This window comes from Sciurus vulgaris (genome assembly GCF_902686455.1).
Source record: "Sciurus vulgaris genome assembly, chromosome: 3".
Classification (NCBI taxonomy): Eukaryota; Metazoa; Chordata; class Mammalia; order Rodentia; family Sciuridae; genus Sciurus; species Sciurus vulgaris.
This window is the reverse complement of record NC_136463.1, coordinates 35,211,357-35,232,823: the sequence shown is the minus strand read 5'-3', so window position 1 is coordinate 35,232,823 and position 21,467 is coordinate 35,211,357. Positions and strand designations below refer to the sequence as shown.

General features: G+C 44.3%; 1 protein-coding gene across 7 annotated transcripts in view; it reads right to left on the bottom strand.

The window, feature by feature from the left end:
• Positions 1 to 21,467, bottom strand: part of YPEL2 (yippee like 2) — a 61,753-nt gene that overhangs the window by 17,494 nt on the left and 22,792 nt on the right. For all 7 annotated transcript variants that reach the window (XR_013762478.1, XR_013762479.1, XR_013762480.1 and 4 more), the window contains one exon: positions 20,680 to 20,993. Coding sequence is in view for 4 of the 7 variants with exons in the window: in XM_079131488.1 (XP_078987614.1) it covers positions 20,680 to 20,796 (117 nt within the window). In the remaining 3 variants the exon portion in view is untranslated. The remainder of the gene's footprint in view (positions 1 to 20,679; positions 20,994 to 21,467) is intronic.

Sequence of the window (21,467 nt, the reverse complement as noted above, 5' to 3'; positions counted from 1 at the left end):
ACTGAAATTTTAAGAGGGCTTTCCTACTGGAGCTGAAATTTCTCTCAAAGCCATCAGGCCTTTGAAAACAATTCAAAGTTGCTATTACTTCAAAGGATAATGCAAATTAATATGCCTGGGAAGTACAAATACCAATTTCCTGATTTATATTTCAGCCTATACTCTTGATCCCAAAACCATCAGTGTGTTGGCAAATAAAAATGTCCATATAATACAAAGAATATCTATGGAGTCAGTGGGTAAAACCCACAGACCCAAAAGTAATAAGTCCTTCCTTACACCCAGTCCAAAAAAAGAGGCCAGAGGAAAGCCACCTTTCAGGCCTGCAGCCTGTGCATTAGAAATTGCTGCTTTCTAAATATTGTCAAACAAGCAATCACTACAATGAAAATGGAGATTGAGATTGAGATGACTCATTAAAATAGATGGGAAATTGTTAAAAGACAAAAATAATGGCTCATCCTGATATGGGGCATTTACTAGGCGCCAGGCAGAATTCGAACTGCAATTCAGAGCAAAGTTGTTTAATCTTCTCAAGAACTCAAGATGGAAGGTTCGATCACCTTCCCTATTTTGCAGATGAAGAAAGTAAAACGAACATGCTGAGGGTCAAGCAACCAATAAATGGCACAGATCCAGGGAGTCTCACTCCAAGGTCTAGAAGAAAAGGAAGATGGGGTTAACAAGGGTGTTGTCCAAGCCACTTCCTAAAAAGGAGAGTGTGCAACAGAAGTAACTAAAATAGATACAAATATGTCAGAATTACAAAGCACTTTCACATATATTAATGATTTCACCTCCAAAACAAGAGGAGGAAAGTGAAGTCCAGAGCTATTAAAGTCATTTCCCCAGTTTTACACAACTTGTTAAGTCAAGGTCAGAACTTACACCTAAGGCTTTTGACTTCAAGTTCTGACATTTTTCTAGAGTGTATTCACTTGTAAAAATCTGTCTCTTTAATGAAGAAGGATGGCTCAATCTGTCAGTACTGATGAAAATCTCGTAGGTTATTCAAATTCCTCTTCTCTGATTCCATATTTACTTAGCAACTGTCTAAATTTAATTCTCTCACTCCAGTGGGTTTACCTTCAAGGAAGATAACACACAGTTTGAGCTTTCAGGATTATGTGCTCCACTGTAAATCAATGAATTAGAATTCTGGCTTACCAATTAGCTTCCTGTGAGTTGTGTTACAATGAATCACTTTACCAGAGCTTGGTCACTTTTGAGTGAATGGAAAAGAAAAAAAAAAAAAAACCCTTAATTTGGAGACCTACAATGTTTAAGGCTGAGGACCACACCAAGGGAATGTTCTGAGTCCCAGACTAAAAACAGCTTTTCCAATTCACTGCCAAATAAATAAATGGATGGTTCTTATTTCACAACCCTTTTAAAGGAAAAAGAAAAGTCAAAAGCTAAGAAGCCCCTTGAAATTCCTTCTTTCTTTGGAACCTGGACTTCATGGCAAACAAGGATTAGAAGAATAATGCTTGGAGAACTAGAAAGAGAATAATGTTTAACTGCAATCTGACGGAATCTCACGCAGTGGGGTATAGAGTTGAGGATCTTAAAATGTACATATGACTTTATCCAGCTCCAATTTCACAGATTCACAGACTACTGGAATTTGCAGGACCCCTAAAGATTAACCACTTGCCTTAAGCATGGTTCCTACCCACATTTCTACCAAACTCTTCATATTGATAGGTTCAGAGATAGAAAATTCCCTACTTCCTCAGGAAGCCCATTCTACTGCCAATAATTCTGATGCTGCCAAAATCCTTTACATGAGCTCAGTCTGTCTCCATGTAGCTTCCTAAATCTTCCACCTTTAGATCCTTTGGCACTATTAACTCTTTGTGTTATAGATTTAAAGTTCTTGCTCACATCAAGATTTCCTTCTACGGACTCAACTTCTCCCATTCAGTAGGTTGGTATGATGAAAGAATTAAGTGCAGTCATGCACTACACAGCAGCACTTTGTGTCAGCACTGGACCATAAATATATGATGGGGGTCCCATAAAGTGACAACACCTAGTGATACATAGCTGTCCAGGTTCTGTGCAAGTACAATGGAATTACCTGTGAACATAATTCTCAGAATGTACTGCCATCATTAAGCAATGCTTGACTGAAGTTCTGCAAACTAGATTCAATCCCTAGTTCTGGCTTTTCTCTGTCATGTGTTCCTAGTTCTCATTACCTCTCAGGTCTCAAGTTTCTCATCTGTGAAATGGGATGACATTATCTACTTTCCTTCTTACTAAACCCTTCCAATTTTCTGTATGTGGCATGGTTTTGCATCTCCCTGACCATGATTGCCACCATCTCCTATGCCTGATTTTTTCATTTCATGCTACAAGGTATTCCCTAAATGTTCTCAACATCTCTTTCCCAGAAATGCTAACCAAAAGCATAGGCCTTATTTATAACAATTAATTGAGCTTCAGGTTGCTCTCACAAAGGAAAGTAGGTTGATTAATGTGTTCTCCTCTGCATGGCAGTTGTCCAGTTATAAACTTTCCTCTGGTGAGCACATTAGCATATATCTACCCTTAACCTCCGTGTTCACATACCCTGAGGACCAGGTTTAAAAGTTGTGAGATGAGGTAGTTAAATTGGGTGCTGATGATTCTTGTTATTCCCTCTACAAATGAAACATAACTGGATCAGAATGACCAGCCTACCCAATCCCACCCCTTCCAGGCAAGGCTAGATAATCTGCTCCAACTAAGATGATGTCCTTGGGCAGATCCCTGATACTCTGAACTGAGATTGCATCATCTGTGAAAAGAGGGGGTTGAGTAAGGTCTCTCACAAGGGTGAACATTCTGAGAGTCCATATTCTCAAGAGAATAACGCCTCGCACATAAAACGAACATTTCTGACTCAGAGTTACAGCTCTTCTCTCATGTTTCTAAATTTCCTGTTTATACATGTAAAAAGCAGGTCTTTTCTGTTCATTGGCTGACCCATCTTATCTGATGATTCCTTAACATTCTCATCCTCTCCCAGCTACTTGGAAGACTAACACAGGAGGATCGAGTCTGAGGCCAGCCTGGGCAACTTAGTCAGACCCTGTATCAAAATTTTTAAAAAGGGCTGGGGATGTAGCTCAGTGGAAGAGTGACACTAGATTTAATACCTAGTGCTGCAAACAACAGCAAAAAAAAAAAAAAGAAAAGAAAAGAAAGAAAGAATGAGTTGGGCTCATTGTAAAATATCAGGCATTGGAAAATCATCTCTCAGACAAAAAGATGTGTTAACCTAAAGGAGTCTATGATTGTAAAAAACTGGGAGGAAAATCTAAAACTCCAATATTTAGGAAATGGATTCGAATCTTGTGGTATGGTCACATGAATAAATACTGGGCCTCCATGATTAGATAGGCTATAGAGGTCCAAATAGACTTTCATGACATAATAAAACCAATAATGATATCTTGTATGTTCTACAGTTTGCTGGCCTCAGGGCATTGTCCTAAGCACTCTTTCCTTTTGCTTCTCCCAACAACCTAGGAGAATACACAGGTGATATCACATTTTAAAGGTGAGGAAAGACAGCAATGGACTGGGTAGAAGCACTCCTAGAACCCAAATCTCACAAATCCCTGCTTCTTTCAGCCATCTGCCCATTTTGCTGTGTGACCATTGTCTATTGTATATACATCTAAACACAGGGCATTCTTCTCACTACCCTATCCCATAATCTTTCCTCACTGATGGGGGTGGAGAGGGTGTGGGATCCCTAACAGAAGGGCAGTACATCTGAAAGCAGAACTTGTTAGTTTTTAAACAAGGACCAGCCAGTTGGACCACAGAGTGGGTGTTCCCATGCAAATTCCAGCACTTTCATGTTGCTCCATGAACAGAGCCCAGCCAGCACAGCAAGCCATGGGTTTCTGCAGCCAGCTAAAGAGTCTTTGATTAGGTCTAGAGAAGGACTCAATTAGCATCATGGAAACACAGAGCAGATTTCAGAAAGGAAAGGTCAGCCGCAAGCCCTAGCATTTGCTATCAGCCATCTGCCAAGCAGGAAGTGCTACTCAGATCTATTTTTAATCATCTTCCCTAGCTAGGGCTCCTGGGAGAAGGCAGAGGCCAGTGTTATTCCAAGACAAACATTTAATTGCTACCTTTCTGTACACATTTTAAAATAGTCTCTGGATACTCAAGACCAACTTACACATGAAGGTCCAGTTCTTGGATTCTGTCACTCTGGCACATACCCACAAAGTCATCTTTGAAAGTCATGGTTGGAGATTACTCCTTGGGGAAACAATCTGAGACAGTCTGGAATACGGACCAACGCCACAGAACTTGATAACCCCTATAACTAGGTTCCATGGATTAGCTCTGGTTCAAGTGACAGGGAAGAAGTGGAGTTTAGGTTTGGGAATATGTGGTGATTCCCCCAAAGAAGTGAGACTGGAGAGGTGATTGGTGCAAACCTCCTCTTCACTTTTTATTTTACCCACACTTTATCACTTCAGAAAGGTAAATTAAAACCAGTTCATCTGGGCAATAACCTCATTTATTACTCAATATGTGGAATGGCTACAGAAAGAGGAGAGGTTTCATCTCAATTCCCAAGGACCCAGCCTGTGCTGAGGCTGGCCCATCCAAGCACAGGAACATTTTGTCCACTGGCTTCTTCCCCATCCCATCTAGCAGCATTCAAGCCTCAGTTCAATCCAGCCCAAGCAATGAAACATTTCTGAGAGGTCTGAACAGGAGTCTGGCATGGCTGGGGCAGATTATGTAGCAACAGAGCCTGGCTCAGGCAGTCCCTGCGTTCTCCCAGCCCACACATCGAACACAGAGTTTCCTTGTCTCTTGACACTTACAAACTTTCAGCCTCCAATTTCCACCCTAAGGTAAAACCTAAGCATATGTACAACTGGGCCCCAGCCAAGCCAAGTTCCATCTGCCAGTAAAGGCCTGGGACCAGGCCCCTAGCCAGCACCCAGGCCTGCCCCACCCAACACAATACTGGGGAGTACAGGGCCCACTGTGCCCGCTGACAAAGGGGTCTGCTTGGGGTTTTGCCCATATCTCCACCCTCCCCTTCCCTCCTGTTAGGAGCTTATCTGTCAGTGAGCAGCCAGTGGAAAAGCTAAGCTGAAAGGGCACCTTGGCTGTGGGATCTCTGCCTGAGGATGTGAAATAGGAGACTGGGTATTTGGGGCAACTTAACACCAGCCTGAGCCTGACCAAAGGGCCAGGAGGAAGGGACTGAATAGGCAGGTATGTGCTTCAAACAAGGTTAACCCCTTTGGTGGGGGAGGGCGGGGCCTGGAATCTCTCCCACCAGTGCTGGGAACTCTACTCTAGTGAGCTGGGGCACACCTGGTGGGGGGGGGGGGGGCTTTAAAAAAAAAAGGCCACTGCACAGGGTCATTCCCCCTGACCTAGTTGGACCATAGTTTATTCAGGGCTTCTGAGTCCTGCTGACTCCTGAGTTCTTCTTGTCTGGTTTTTCAGGAGAGAAGGGAGTTAATCAGCAAACAGTGTAGGAAAGGACAGCACTCCGTCCCTGCTGAGGGTCACCTGTGCTCCTGCTCCACTCTTACCCGTTTGCCATGGCACCATGGGCCAGAAAACCCTATTTAAAAACATATAAAAACCCAGAAGAAATCTGGGGTGCCACACTAGGTCTGAGTGTAAAGCCCCAGCGACAGAAGGCTTCCTGGAGATTTCAAAGTCAAGCAGACAGCCTGGAAAGGACTGTTCCTCAGTTAATTCAGAGCAAGAACTAGGTTGTGTGACAGAGCACTGAAGGGCAAGGACTTGAGGTCAGGCCTGATTTTAAATTCTGCTTCTTCCATTTACTAGCCGGGTCACCCTGGTCAACTCCAACCATCCAAGTCTCACTTTCCTCATCTGAATTTGGGGACAATGGTGGTCCATCTCTCTTTGGGTTAATATGAGACAAAAGATGTGATTCATGTCAAAAGTGTCCAGCACAGTGCCTGCTTGGTGTTTAGTAAATAGTAAAAAGATGACTATACATCATCATTTGAAGGCTTCCAAAGAACTAATTAAACAAATGCCAGTCAAAACCACCCTTCTGGGCCTCTAGGGAGCTACCACAAGAGGAAGGGAGGGGCTAGATGGCAGATAGTAGACAGGTGGGACAGCATATATAGGTATCTTCCAAGTACTAACAACAATGGTCCTAGAGTATTAGTACTAGCTGCATCTGAATGGGGAGGGGAGTGAGGGGAAGGAAGCTCCTTAAAATTGATCCCCAGTAGGATTGGGACTAGGGTCAAGTGAGTCAGAGAGCTAGATTGCAAAATTTATGGAGGCACTCTGAGGTGCTGATACTGTACTTGTACAACCCTGAGAGCAGGTGCCACCTAACTGAGTTGCTTCCACTGACCAGATAGGGCCCTGGTTGGCCACACTCAAACTTACTGAATAGGAGTCTCTCGGGGTAGGACCTAGAGAGCTGCCTTTGTGGTGCACCGTCAGATCTGGGAGCCACTGCCCAGGAATCCGCATTTTCTGATGCAAATTTCATCTATCCCTCAGGTAAGCCCTACAGAAGTCACTTATTTCTCCCTTCAATTGGCCCTGTCCCAAGTCTCACGGCTATACCCAAATCACCTGAATTCTACAATTCATCCATCCTTAAAAATAACAGAAAAACTAAAGGGCTTGGGGGTGTGGCCCAGCAGTAGAGTGCTCAAGAGTACAGCAGGCCTTGGGTTCCGCCCTCAGTACTGCAAAAAATTTTTTATTTTTTTAATAAGTAATTGAAAAAATCTCCTAAGTACAGGGCTGCAATTGCCAGCTTTCCATAGTTCAGAGAGCGTGACTCAAGAAGCCAGAACAAGTCAGATGTAGTTGCACACTCCAGTAATCCAAGTGACTTGAGAGGCTGAGGCAGGGGGATCTCAAGTTCAAAGTTGCCCTCAGCAACTTAGTGAGACCTTGTGTCAAAATAAATAAATAAACAGGGGCTGGAAATGTAGCTCAGCAGTAAAGCACTTCTGGATTCATTCCCCCAATTGCCTCCCCCGCTGGCAAAAAAGCCACGGAAATCAGGTGAGAGAGTGCACAGGGCCTGCAATCCTCCAGGTCTGAGCAACCATATAAAGGCACCCCTCAAAGTTAAGGCTGCTTGTAGTTTAACAATGATTTACCTGCTTGCTGGTAAGCTGATGACATCACCAGGGAGAGACCAAAGCTAGTTATTTTATAAAGTCACAGCACATTATTGATGCTCGTGAACTGCTATACAATATCAACATTCTTAGTCACACAAAGTCCCAAGATATAGGGTTTACAGAAGCTTGGCATAAAGCTCATTTTCCACACGGGTCATGTTATATTCTTGTCCAATTTCAATCCAATTCTATCACTCCCTTGCTTCGAACCTTTTAGTGGCTCTCCATAGCACATCAATTGATTCTTGTCTCCTTGGCCTTTGTACCCTGACTGACGCGTCCCTGCTGATCTCCTGCTTCCCTCAAACACACCCTCTCCATCTATCTTACCAGTGGTTCCCTGGGCTTCGTCTGCTCTGTACTTAGAATTAACTTCTCTTTCCTTGTTCACTTAGTAAACACCCATTCTGCATCCTGAATGAGTACCCACTTTAAAGCCTGTGTTTCACCACATTTACAGGATAATTTACCTGTTGGCCTTCCCCACTGGATCATAAGTTGCCTAAGGGCAAGAATTTTGTTGTATCCATCTCTATATCCTCAGTGCCTCATCGAATAGTCTTCAGTATATGATCACAGAGGTTAAATAACTCATCCAACACTGCACTGAGAATTTAGGGCAAAGCCAGACCTGGAGCAAAGAGGTGGCTTGACCCCTCTTTACTCAGGTCTTTGAAGATGGTGCCACTGACTCTCATCAGCAGGGCCCCACATTGTTTTCCACTAGAGTGATGAGATTGTAGGAAACTATGTGCACTGTCTGGCTTGGTCACCCTGAACCTATTGTGGGAACCTGTGTGTGCTAAGGCTGAGGCTGAAGTCTGGACTGTGGAATGGAATTTTCTGTGCAGCTAATTGACACCAGTGTCAATTAACAGAGTGCCTCAACCCCTACACTATCCATACCAAACGTAGCCACCCTTGAGATTTAGGATTCCTCTTGAAATCACACAAGCCCATTTCTCCAACAAACTTCACAACAGGCATTTCAACCAGCTAGCCCAGGAGTTAACAGGGTTTGTAAGCCCAGCAAATAAGCCCAGGGCCAGTGTTTTGTAAATAAAAGTTTTGTAAATAAAAGTTTTACTGGAACAAAGCCATGCTCATTTGTTTATGTGTTCTCTATGGCTGCAGGGTTTTGGAGTTGAGACTATATGTCTAGAAAAGCCTAAAATGATTCACTACCTGTCCTTTTTGTAAAAAGTTTTGCCAACTATTAGATCTAGAGCAAATAATAGGGAATCAAGGCTCCAAATGGGCCCTCCCTCCTACCAAGGGACTGGCTGCCCCTTCTCTGGAAGCTAGTAGACCAACTGGCTTTTGAATGAAGTCATTTCTTTTTTTAGCACTGGTTACAGGCCTGGGATCCAGGAGGAGATTTTTGCCTGTCAGAGACACACAGGGAACTAAAATGCCCTGGTACCTAACAGTGCTCAATAAATGTTTATTGAATAAATGAACAAAGGTATGAGAAGTCAGTCAGTCTGATTCCTGAACAACAACAACAAAAAATCCATCCTCCCTCCTGTCAGTTTTCAAGGTGACCAGTCACACAGGTGGCTGGCAGCAGCCTGGTGGCCTAGATGTGTCAGACCTTATCTTATCCTCTTTCCTCCTTCCTCCTGTACTTACCCAGCACCTACCCCCACAGTGCCCAGGGCAGACCGGCCTGTTGTTTTTATAGAGAAGGAGACAGACAGGGAGGAGCTTTCCTCCCCCACAGTTATATTTTGCTTTTCTTTCTTCTGCTGAGGGAAGGATGAAGAAATATGGGGACTTGGGAGTTTGAAGGAGCTCCATGAAGTCTGGTTTCACCCACTTCCTCTCCTCAGATTTCCTGGGTGAACGTGTCTAAGATGAACCCTTTCAAAGGCCTCCTGGGGGCCCTACCTGTCATGTGGCACATTTGGCATCTAAGGGGAAGAGGGCAGCTCTGGGTGAAGCTGGGCTTTTAGAAGGTCCAGAGAATGTACAAAGCAGCCACCGCCCAGCACTGACAGGCCTCACCCTGAGAATACAGATGTTGTCAAAGACATAAGTGAGCAGCAGGTGGTTTTACCAGGCTGGGTCAACTTCAGCTGACACTCCAGGGGAGGACAGGGACAGTCAGGGAAATAGCTGTATACATCTGACCATCTCATGAAAAGCAGGTGACCTGAATGGAAAGCAATATGGAAATGGTAGCTTCCCAGTTGCCCCAGATAATCCTGGAGGCCAGGTTCAGGATGGAGACCCCCATTTCTGCTGGCCCCAGCTGCTCCTTCAGATGCTGGGCTTTCCAGTAACCTAAGTGTACTGGGTACAAGCCTGGGAGGACAAGGCTTATATCTGTCAGTCACTATATCCCCAATGTCTAACAGCTAAGAGGAGTTCACTAAATGTGGAACAAATGATAGAGCTTTAGTGCAGGAGGTTTCACTCTGGGCTCTTCTATTTTGGCAAGGAAATGCTTTTCTGTCCCCTTATCCATCTGCTGGGAAAGTGACACTACAGTGAATGCCCACGGTGAGGCCAGCCCTAACAGGGAAGAAAAAGAGCTCCTGGGTCGCCAGAGATGGATGATTTTCCTTTTGATGAATATAAGTTGCCCCTTCAAAGATCCATGACTGACAGGGGTTTGGGGGGGCATGGAAAGCAAAGGGGGGGTGGCACCACCTGCTCTGCCTCTTGACATCACCATGGCTGGGAGGGAGGGAGTTTATGGACTGATTAGATGTTGCTGTTGTTTTTAGTAGCAGCTGGCGGAGCCATCTCCTCATCTCTTCCTCTCCTCCCCCTCCTCCTCTGAGTCACTGTCCAGCCACCAGCCATAGGCCAGGGAGGCAGGGAAGCAGAGAGCTTGGCAGCCCTGACCCCAGAGATAATACTCTGGGTCACCAGGTCAAACCCTCCCCTCAGGAGCTTTGCTGAGGGCTTTGGGAACAAACATATCAGGGATTCTTCTTCGGTTTTGTTTTTTTAAAGATAAAGAAAATGGTTCCTTTCAAATGGATCTCAGCCCACCCCCACCCTGAAGCCCCAGAGAACAAGCACAACTGACAAGCTAAGCTCAGCTACTCCCAACACCAGACTAACAACCCTCTTCCAGCTGCCTGGGCTGCTGTTGTCACAGTGGATTGAGGCTTTTGTAACCAGTTGACACATAGGTCAGAGGCAAAATGACCACCTGACAGATTAAAAGAGGGCTAGAGGCAGATTTTTCCATTTAAATTCTAGAGATAGCTCACTGCTGTTTGCAGGTAAGGGCCCCAGAGAGCAGCAGTGGAAGGTGCTGCTGATGTTATTTAATTACCTCCGGAGACCTGCTGGTCCCCTTGGAATTATAAGGAATAAGAGACTCAATGATTACAGAGGCCTCAGAAGACCAATGACAGCTGGATAGCTAAAGCGCAAGAGCACAAAGTCTCAAAAAAAGAAGGGAAACGTGCAAATATACCAGGGTGCCAGGCCCACTTTCCATTTGACTTTGCTTAGTGAACATTCATAAACTGAGAGCTACTAATACTTACTGAGCATTTAGTTTGTCACATGTGGTAAGAACTTTACATTGATTACCTCATTTAATCCCACAAAAATCCTTTCAGGAATCTAATATTAATAGTATGTCCATTTTGCCAGTAAGATACAGAGAGGTTACTTGCCAAGTGAAAAAGTCCTGGAAGTCTGGCTCAGAGGCTATACTGACACAGGGGTTCACTGGATGCTTTGACTATGTCCCCGTCGCTTTGAAACTTACATGGTTTTTCTTTTTCCCAACCTTTTCCCTGACCTTCTCCCCACTGATCTTCTTTTCCCTAAACTTCTCCTCCCTGATCTCTCCTCTCAAATCTTATTTTCTCTGAATCACCTCTAGAAAAGCCCCCTGTTCCTGCTGATGGGCAGAATCACAGGCTTTGGGACTAGCAAAGCAATAAAACTTCTTTTTCTTATTTTCTCAAAATCATGTTCTTGTTATTGGACTGGCATCAGGGACAAGGACCAAGCTTTCAGCAACAATACTGCTAATCACTAAATTATGTTGCCTGGTATCATCTTAGGCTATTCCACTAGACTCAGAAGATGAGAGAGGTAGAAGAAACTTTTGCGTATAATCTATGACATACATTTGGATGGATGAGAGAAAAGGAGAACCAGAGAGGTGAACAGTCTTTCAAGATCACAAAGACTGACTGCTGGGCATGATGGCACATGCCTATAATCCCATTGATTGAGACTGAGGCAGGAGGAGCATAAAATCAAGGCCAGCCTCAGCAACTTAGCGAGATCCTGTCTGGGTTCAATACCCAGCAACGTACAAGGCAGTAAAGTAGCATGATGGGGCAGAGGTGGCAATGTGTAAAACCAAGACGCCCTCCATTTTTCTTTCTGGGGTTATTAATCTATAAAATGAGAAGCTGAACCAGAAAACCCAGGTTCTCCAGACCTACAGTTCAGAAAGCTTGACTCCAGGACATTTAGAATCTTGTTAGGAAACAAGACAATTATACATAAAAAGTGCATGTAACCGCAGGCCATACCAAAAGGTAGTCATTAATTAACAGCCAAGAGAACAATCAAGCAGTGAATTCTACAGATGTTCAGAGGAGGGAGGGAATCCTATAGGCTAGGAAGATTTTCTAGAAAACATCTGAATTGGTCTTTGAGAATGGATGGGAATTAAGTAGAAAATGATTCTACAGGCAAGGAAAACAGCAAAACAGAAGAAAGGGAAGGATTTACCAGCCACAGTAGCTGATGCCAAAAGGAGTACCCAAGGTTACAGTCAAGCTGTGGTATAAAGGGCATGGACAGATCTAGATTTGAGCCCACGGGGCTTCTTGGGTTCCTAGCACACAATAGATGTTCAAGAAACAGCAGTTAATAGCAAAAATGTGGGTTTTTTCCCTCCTGTGAATTTTTATGTACCAAACACAACCTCACCTATAACATTCTTCTGCCCTCTGTGGTGAGTCTTACATTCCTATGTCCCCTAGGATCACTGGCTCTGAATATAAGAATCACATTGGCTTCATCTTCTTATCTCCAGCACCTAGAGCCTACGGCCTGGGATGGTTTTGTTACGGTACTAGGGATTGAAGCCAGAGGCACTTTACCACTGACCCACATCCCCAGTTCTTTTTTTATTTTTTTAATATGAGACAGGGCCTCACTAAGTTGCTAAGGGCTTCACTAAGTTGCTGAGGCTGATTTTGAATTTGTGATCCTCCTACCTCAATCTCCCGAGCTGCTGGGATTATAAGCAGGCACCTTTCTGAGCCCAGCCTTTTTTTTTTTTTTTTTTTTTTTTTCCTTCCTTTTTGAGTCAGGTTCTCAGGTTCCAGGATGGCCTGGAACTTGCAATCCTTCTGCCTCAGTCTCAAGTTGCTGAGATTACAGGCATGCACCCTGCACCCTACTGGCATGGTGTTTTTAAGGTATAAGAAATACAGAACTGAACCATCACTGCAATAGAGTGGATTCTGGTCAGGCCCCAAAATACAACCGCCAAACCAGCAATGGTGTGGCTTTATCATTCCAGAGGCCTAAAGGAGTGTTGGTGCACAACCAAAACCACAGTAGGAGAGGCCTGCAGTTACTTCTTGTTCCCAGAGTGCATACCCTGTTGAAAAAGGTTTCTTTGAATTTTGAGGAACACAAGCTTGCCATCACCTGTGTCCTTACTAAGTGCCCAAATGCTAATATACAAACCAGTCTTATGATTAAAACCTCACAGGCATTTGTAAACCACTGAGTTAATTTTCAGGGTACGCCTCATCGCTCAAGTCAACATTTCCTTGTGGTATTTGAAGTAACCACATAGAACAGATCGCATTTGAGCAGATCCGTGCTCCAGCTGCCTGCAGTCTGCAGCAAAAAAAAACCATAAAGATGATTCACCAGACTTGGTCCCCAGCTGCTCCCTTGATAATAAATTGGTGAGCAACCCTACATGTGCCCAGATCATTAATTTTCACAGTGAGCAAGCACAACTGTGGGATAGGTCTGCCTCCCATCGAAAGAGTATGACTTCCTGGATTCAATTCCCTTGTTCATGCCTGTAAATGAGAGAGACTTTTAAAAATAAAAATAAAAAAACCACCAAGTGCTTAGATTTGTCTGCCAAGTAGTGGTCAACAAATATTTACTGAATGACCACCAGGTGTCTGGAACACATTCAGACCACAGCAATGGACACACTCAAGCTGCGCCATTTCTAGTCTCTTCAGCAGATCATCTTCCACATTACAGCAACACTCACCATTAGCTGGTCATTACTTGTTCAAAAGTCTTCGGTGGCTACCAAACTGCCAAAAGGATGAAGTCTGAACTTTTATTCTTTTAACAATCTGGCTTCAACCTACTCTTTCAATCTGTTTTCACACAGTTCCTCAATATCTAACCCAAAAGAATGGCTGCTCCCTGCAGGCTTCCTGTCCATCTCTTTGTTCATGCTGCTCTTTTTCCTCCCCGTTCATTTCCAGGTTCATGCTTCCAGGCACAGATTCTTCCAAGGATTCCCCAAACCTCATTTTTCAGACAGACAGATCTTAAGGTGTAGTTGGTTTCCTGTTTGTTTCAGGAGCAACTTTGAGACCCTGATGAAAGCTACAGAACCTTTCTTAGAAAAACACACAGGCACATAGAACTATACTGAAATTTCACTTGAAGTCAATCCACAGACCCCAGACTGAGACTCCCTCATTCCTAATATCTAGCACAGTACTATATACACAAAGAGAGAATACTAACATATATTTAGTATTTGTGCAAAGACAGAATAAAGCAAGTGAGATGAAAGAGCAAGAATAGGCACAGTTCCCCACTGCCATCACCTGCACACCCCCTGAGATCTGGCTGAAAGGGTCCCCCATGGATCATCTATGCTATACAAATTATACCAGCCTCATTTATGGCTAATCTCACCCTGAATTGGTTAAATCTCTGTCTCTGTGGAAGGAGGATACCATAAAATACTGTATTTTACAATTTACAGAGTTTCTTCTTATCAAGAAACACTGTAATCTAACCACATCCCCTGGTTCGAGATTTTCTGTGCAACTTGGTTCCCCATCACACCTCCCTGGGTGGTCAACAGTTTTGGAGGAATATGGAAGTCCTGACACTTCATTAGCAGGAGACAGGGATTTCAAAGGTCAAATACTTGAGGAAAAGAAGTAATTCTGCATAGGAAAAATGATTCTCTTTACAAAGCCAAATTGGTAGATGTGTTTTGAAACTAGACTTATTGGGTTACGTCAGACTCTTTCATAATTCATTACTTCTTTCTTTGTTGAATCTCAGAAATGCCACTTCAGAAACACTGCCATTCGGGGTTGGGTGTGTAGCTCAGTGGTACATGCTAGTGCAGGCCTAGCATGCACAAGACCCTCAGTTTGTTCAACGGCAAAGCAGCAAAGGCACCAACTATTAAATGGGTCATACAGAACAGCTGTTCTCAACCTTCTGTTTCTGAGAATCTGTTACTCTGCTAGAGCCTGGGTCCTACTATTCTAGAAACAAAATGTTGACTTTTATAAGAGACATGAGTTTACATGCATTCCTACTTTTTTCCTGTTGTTAAAATAGAAATATTAATTTTATTCAACTACAGTTTTAATAAAACTCAGCATATCACATATCCATTGGATAAAAGTTACTCTCTCAATTAATAAAATTAGAGTTCAGTGCTTTCCAAGTTAGATGGGCTCATGGGATAATTACCTTTAAGAGCCACATCTTACATTGTACGTATTCCTTATGACTTATGCAATAAGATGTGACAAGCAGTGGCTAACACTAATGTAACCCACTGCCCCAAAAAACATTTCCCATGTACCTAGAAAAAAAAAAAAAATGAGGGGAGTTTTGGAAATTCTGTTCCTTTGCTTATTCCTTACATGAAGTGTTCAGGATATCAATATTTTAGACAGCAGTTCTGTTGTACATTAAAGCACATTGGTAGGCAGTAGGAATTACTAGAAAGAAAGCAGTGCCCTGACGGGTCAACTGTTGGTGATCATCGCTATACTTCCTCACCATCACCTCTCTGTGGCACCTTTTTTTGGGGAGATGGGGGTGGTGGATACTGGGGGATTGAACCCAGAGTGCTTCTGAAGCACTGAGCTACATCCCCATCCCTTTTTATTTTTTATTGAGACAGGGTCTCACTAAGTTGCTGAGGCTGGCTTTGAACTTGTGATCCTCTGGCCTCAGCCTCCCCAGTCACTGGGATTACAGGCATGTATCACCATGCCCAGCAGTGTCCGCTACTTCTAAGCCGTTGTACTGGGTGTACAGATCTTTTGGGGAATCACTGGCTCAGGGAAAGGTGGGAAACTGAGGGCAGAGCTGGCCTTTTGGCAGCTACCAGATCAATAGGAGGTTTCAGAATATCTGACCCCCTGCCTCTCTTCTCAAAACATCACTGCATCTAATCTCTAGGCAGGAAGAGAAAACCAAAATGCCACCACTGTAAGTCCAATGGAACTCTACAGGGAATAAAAACAACCTGCCTCCTAAGTTCCCAACTTCAGTAGGATTGCCCAGATCTTAAAAGCAAGTCAGGTCAGAGCTCCTCACACAGCACAGCTGAAGGGTGTGCAGTAGGATTTCCTGGCTCTGAGGCTGTGTGACCTCGGGCTGATCACTGAGTTGCCCGTGGCCTGTTTCCTCATGAAGAAGAAACTGGACTACATGATCTAAAATTCTGGGAAGCTTGTATTTGTTCCCAGAAAGATCATCTGACCTAAAAATCTGGCGTAACAATAACAAAACAGTATTGGAGGGTAAGTATTTCTTCCTTCCTCCTGTCCTGCCACCTACTCTACAGTGCCTTTCTCCAAAGACCTGGACAAAAGCAATCTATGTCTTGGATTGAAGTCACAAGTCCCCAAAGTGGATCTGTGATGGACTAACTCAATTCACCATCCCCAAATGGCCTACTCCACTGTGCAGGTTGGCAGAGGGAGGCAAGGGAAGAGAGAGAGACATTTTCACACAAAGCTTTGTGAAGTCCCAGGATGTGACCACTCGTTCAGATTTTTCTCACTCAGAGCAACTAACTGGTGCAATTGAAGCTCTTATTATTGTATAACCAAAGCACATTTTTATACTGGGACTGGCCCCATTAAAAAAAAGACAACAGTGTGAGCAATTCCTCGTGCCAACTCAAAATACCTCTGCTTGCAAACAGTCCAGCATTTTGACCACAACACCCCCTAAGAAAGAAATGGCAGGATGCTGGACGCCTCAGCACATTCTCTAGATAGTTCTACTATCAATTCAAAATTATTCCCCCACCCTCATACAGAGTAGACCATGTTACCATTCTACAGACACAGTTGGCTTTTGCTGTTGTTTTGAGGTGCTGGAGATTGAACCCAGGGCCTGGTGCATTGGGCAAGTGCAATACCACTGAGTTCCATCCCCAGACTGACACACTCAGCTGTCTATTATCCCTTTCTCCTATCCAAATCCTATGTTCCAGGTTCTGAAGCAAAACTATCTTGGCTAATGTAAATCTTCTTGTTGTTAGGCAGGAACAATCCCCTTCAACCTACCCATCCACTCTCCTTTTTTGGGACAGTAAGGACAAGAGAAGCAATCAGACTACTTTATGTTTGCACAGAACTTTGTAATTTGCAAACCACCCACCCACACACCCATGATCTCATCTGAGCCTTACAACAACCGAAGGAGGCAAACTGCTCCCCTCCCCAGTAAGGTCTGTGTCTGCATAGGACTGGGTGGCACATGGTGAGCACATAGTAAGTTTAAGTTACTATTCATGTGCCATGGTCTGGATGTTTGTGGCCCATCAAATTCATATTGAAATCCCAACCCCCAAGAGGACAGTATTAGGACATAGGATCTTTGGGATGTTATTAGGTCATGAGGGCAGAGCCCTCATAAGTAGGATTAGCGTCCTTAAAAAAAGGCCAGAGAGAAATTCCTCACGCCTTACACTGTAAGATCACTGAGACGCAGCCATTTGTGAACCCAAAAGTGAGCCCTCAATAGCCACAAACTCTGCAAACACCCTGACTCCCCAGCTGTGAGAAACAAACTTTTGTTGTTCCTAAGCCACTCACCTCACAGTACATCACAGCAGTTCTAATGGACTAAGACCACATTGAACACAGCAAATATCATTTCATTCATTTCATGAATGAGAAACTGAGGCTCAGGTTGGATAACCAGTTGACTGCAGGTAACTAGGCCTCCAGGAAAGTAAAGTAAGCTGGGAAGGGAGAAAGCCTAGTGCAGGATTCTTTCTACCACCAAAGCAACATAGATCCTAATTGTTTAAAACCTTACAATTACACATTTCCACATAGGCTTAGGCCTAGGAGAGCCTGAAGTCTGTACGGTTCCAGTCAGTCGGCCACATACTCAACAGCATTGGTTCTTTGGACCTCTGTGCCTTCCTCTCTATAATGAAGGCAGACTCACTGCTTTTTTTTTTTAGGTTTTTTCTCCTTCTTCTTCCTTTTTCCAAATAAACATCAAGCTTTCAGACTACAGGCCCTATTGCAAGCACAAAGTATCATTTAATTGCATTTCTGCACCAGCTCCAGCTATCTGTTTTCCAGTTCCTAACTCCCACTAGGCAGATTCTGAAGCCACACAGGAGATTAAGTCAAGAGGGGAGAACAGGAGGGACATTCACTCCTTGAACTTTCTTAAATGGAAGAGAGGAAAAAAAAAAGAAGAAGAAGAAGAAAAGAAAAGAAAGGCCTATTTTCCAAAGAGGGGGCTGGGGCAATGATCTTTCCATTAAGTGGACCTGCATAAGAATCTATAGATTATTTAATGCTGGGGGTGGCTGTGGAGTGAAATAAAGGAATCTTTGTGCAACGCCAGTCACAGTTCCCTCACTCTTTCCCCAGTCAGGCATTTCAACCAACTCTTTAAATCATCAAGCTCTAATGCACCCCATCTGTGCAATGGCTGTAGCCAATGAAACCAAAGCTTTTGCTGACTTTGGCCTGGACTTGTGAATGAGCCTTTCTGCCCCAAAAGGGGCAGGATGGAGGACACAGGGCCAATGAAGTCTTTTTTGCTCATTATTTGTCTTCTCCCAATGCTCAAGCTCCATTCGTCCTTTTATTGGATTACTTGCTGAGCTCTTACCACAGGTCAAGTTCTGATCTGGAGACTACAGCTGAGAGGACACGGCCCAGTGATGTGAGAAAGAGCTCATGAGAAGCGGGGGGAGGGGGGGGGGGGGGGGGGGGGGGGAAGGGGGAGGGATGCTTTTGCCAGAGATCCAGGGGCCTGAAATACCCCTTACCTGCACATTCAGAGAATGTTGCTTACTTCCATTCAGCTACAAACTACCTCAGAAGCTAGATTCTGTCAGATCATTAAAGGCCCTGTATACCAGGTCAAATAGATAAGACATGAACTTTGAAGGTCATTACTATCGCTATATATTAAACTTTACCCATCTCACAAGGTTCAATTCAAATAATCACCTCTTCCAGAAATACCTCCTGAACACCTGTGCCAAGTAATAACTCTGTCCTCTCCAAACATCCAATCCAAGATCCTGGACAACTTTTTGACTCTCAGTTTCTCCATCAGTATAAAATATGACTAAAGACTTCTCATGAGGGTTAAATGGGATAGCATTTATAAAGAGTCAAGTAGCAGTTTTTAATACATAGCAGGTATTTAAAAAGCACTGTACTGGTACCTCAATGTCATACACAGCACTTCTTCCTTGTGTTAAAATGATGCCTTGGCTTCCCAACAGATGTAGGCAAACTCTTTGGAAATTCTTCCCCAAAAAAGAACAACTTCGAAATTCCCCTAGAAGTTCACAGGTCCACTTCCAATGCCCAGAGGACTGGCTGCTCTCTTCTCTCACTGACAAAGCCTCCCACATCCAAACTTCCTGACAAAGGGTTCCCCCCAAATTCAAAGAGAACCTGAGAAAAGATGATTTGTTGATATAAAAGGAAGGCCAAAAGCTGGCTGAAACATAAATAGAATAAAGGAGAATAATTCTCAGAAACACAAAGAAGGGAAAGTGGGGCAGAGTGAAAGTCCAGCTAGGTCTTTGAGGGCTCCAGGCATCAAGCTCATGACAACTAAACACTTGGGAATAGAGAACAAGGAACTCCGTCCTTAGGCCTGATTTGAGAACCTCCACTACCACAGGCTTGGTTATTCTGGCAGACTTCTTCCCATCCTATTCAAACCAGCCAGCTAGCCAGGAATGGTCTAACTGTTGACTGGAATCCTCATTCCTGCCTGGCCAAGGCTAGTGAACCAGAGGCAAAGAAAGCAAGGCCACCTTTTCCAGCTGTTCTTATAAATAGGTCAGGAACACTAATTTTATTTTTGGTACTGGAAATTAAACCCAGGGCATTCTATTACTGAGCCACATCTCCAGCCTGCTTCACTTCTAAATTTTCAGACAGTCTCACTAAGTTACTGAGACTGGCTTTGAACTTGGGATCCTCCTTCCTCAGCCTCCCGACTCACTGGGATTACAGGCAAGAGCTACCATGCCCAGCACTAATTTTCTTTTTTAACCTAGTCTAGATCTGCATAAAGGTTGGTTTGTTTTCATTTGAATGGCATGAAGTCTAAGTTCTAAGATGCAGTTTAAGGGAGAATTCTCCCACGATCTTTTTCTCTTTGTCAAGCAGCCTAGTAAAACCTGTTTTTCTTCCCCTGGGAATGGAGGTCCAGGAGACTGGTAGCTCCATGAGAATGCTGCCTGAAGGGTCCAGTTCCTGAATTGTACAATGGAATGCTGGGTTTATTTCGTCCCAACTTCAGAAGCAGTTGCCAAGGCTCCTCAAGGAAAATAAGGTTCTGTTCTTTCTTGTAATTATGATCAAATGTCACTCTATGCATAAGCCCAAAAGGTACCCTCAAGCCAGTAGATCATCTCTTCAGCAGGACACTTTTGTTTCCCCCCAAAGGCCACTCATGTTAGTGATGCCACGGTCTCACAACTTCTCACAACTTCCCCTGGGGCTCATCAGGGGCTCTCTCACCTTAGCCAATAAACCCCACTATAAAGGGGTTGGCAATGTAGATGGATGGCAGAGCCCTCATCTAGCATGAGTGAGGCCCTGGGTTCAATCCCCAGCACTGCAAAAACGGTGAGAACAACAAAACCCTTTAAAACCCAAGATCCTCTTCTCCCCACCTCTCTTAGAATTCACTTTCCAGGCAGAAATCACTCTTCACCATGTTCTGCCAACTAAGTCAAACAAGCTGAGCATAAGGCTTCAATCCTTTTTCTGGCCTGCAAGCTGCCAGCCCCCAAAGCCTCCAACAAGGATGACATCTAATTTCCAAAATAACAAATTAAACCACCACTCTGTCCCTGCGACTTGGAGTGATTTCTCAGGGAAGTGAGGCAGTCATGTGGGTCAGCCCTCCCGGTACAAAAAAATGGAGTAGGAATATCCCAGTGTCTTTGTGGAGCTTATAAACCTCTGCAACCTTAGCAGATGTGCCCTCCCCCGGGGGTAGGCAAGAAAGGCCTGCGGGAAACATGTACCTTGGAAATGAGTTCATCATGATTGGCCAAGTGAGCCCTGCAGTGAATGCAGCTATAGGTCCGGTGGCAGGAGGGCAGATATGCCTGGAAAGTCTTGGATCTTGTCATCTTCACCATTGGCGCCGCTGAGCGTGGGGTGAGCTCTGGGCCAGCCCACGAGGCACTCCCACAGGATGGGTCGCACGGGAAACACCGGAAGACACAGGTAAAGGCCGTGGTTTGGCAGGGGGTGGGTGTGGGGCAGGCTCCACACACTGGTGACGTCTTCAGAGGAAGGACCCTCAAGTAGAGGTCAAGGGCTGGTTCTCAGCAGCCTGCAGCACCAAGTAAAATACCATTAGCTGACAGAGTAAATCTTCCTATAAAGCAAGTAGAGTTTACGTGCCACCCAGAGAAAGGCTAACACAGGATAAAACTAGTCCCCTCACTGTGTCTTGAACTGGGCCCAAGGTGCCCAACGCAAAAGAAAGAAATCACTCCAGACCTGTTGCTGTGCTACAGTTGGAGGTTCAGTACCAACTCAGCACTTTCAGCAGTGACCCAGCCAGTTGGCATCATCGTTCCCATGCAAAGTCCAGGATTGAAGATGAGCTACCTACAGCTCCAGAGAAAGGATATCTGAGGGTCCCATTTCCTGAGCAGACCAAGATGAATGGTTGGATGAATTCACCCTCTAGTGATTTAGTATATCCAACACTCCTGTGTGGATTTCCCTTCCATTTCCAGATGCCAGGAGTGCTCCAATATATGAAGCCTGCAGAGCAGCAAACCCCATACCAGCCTCTGCA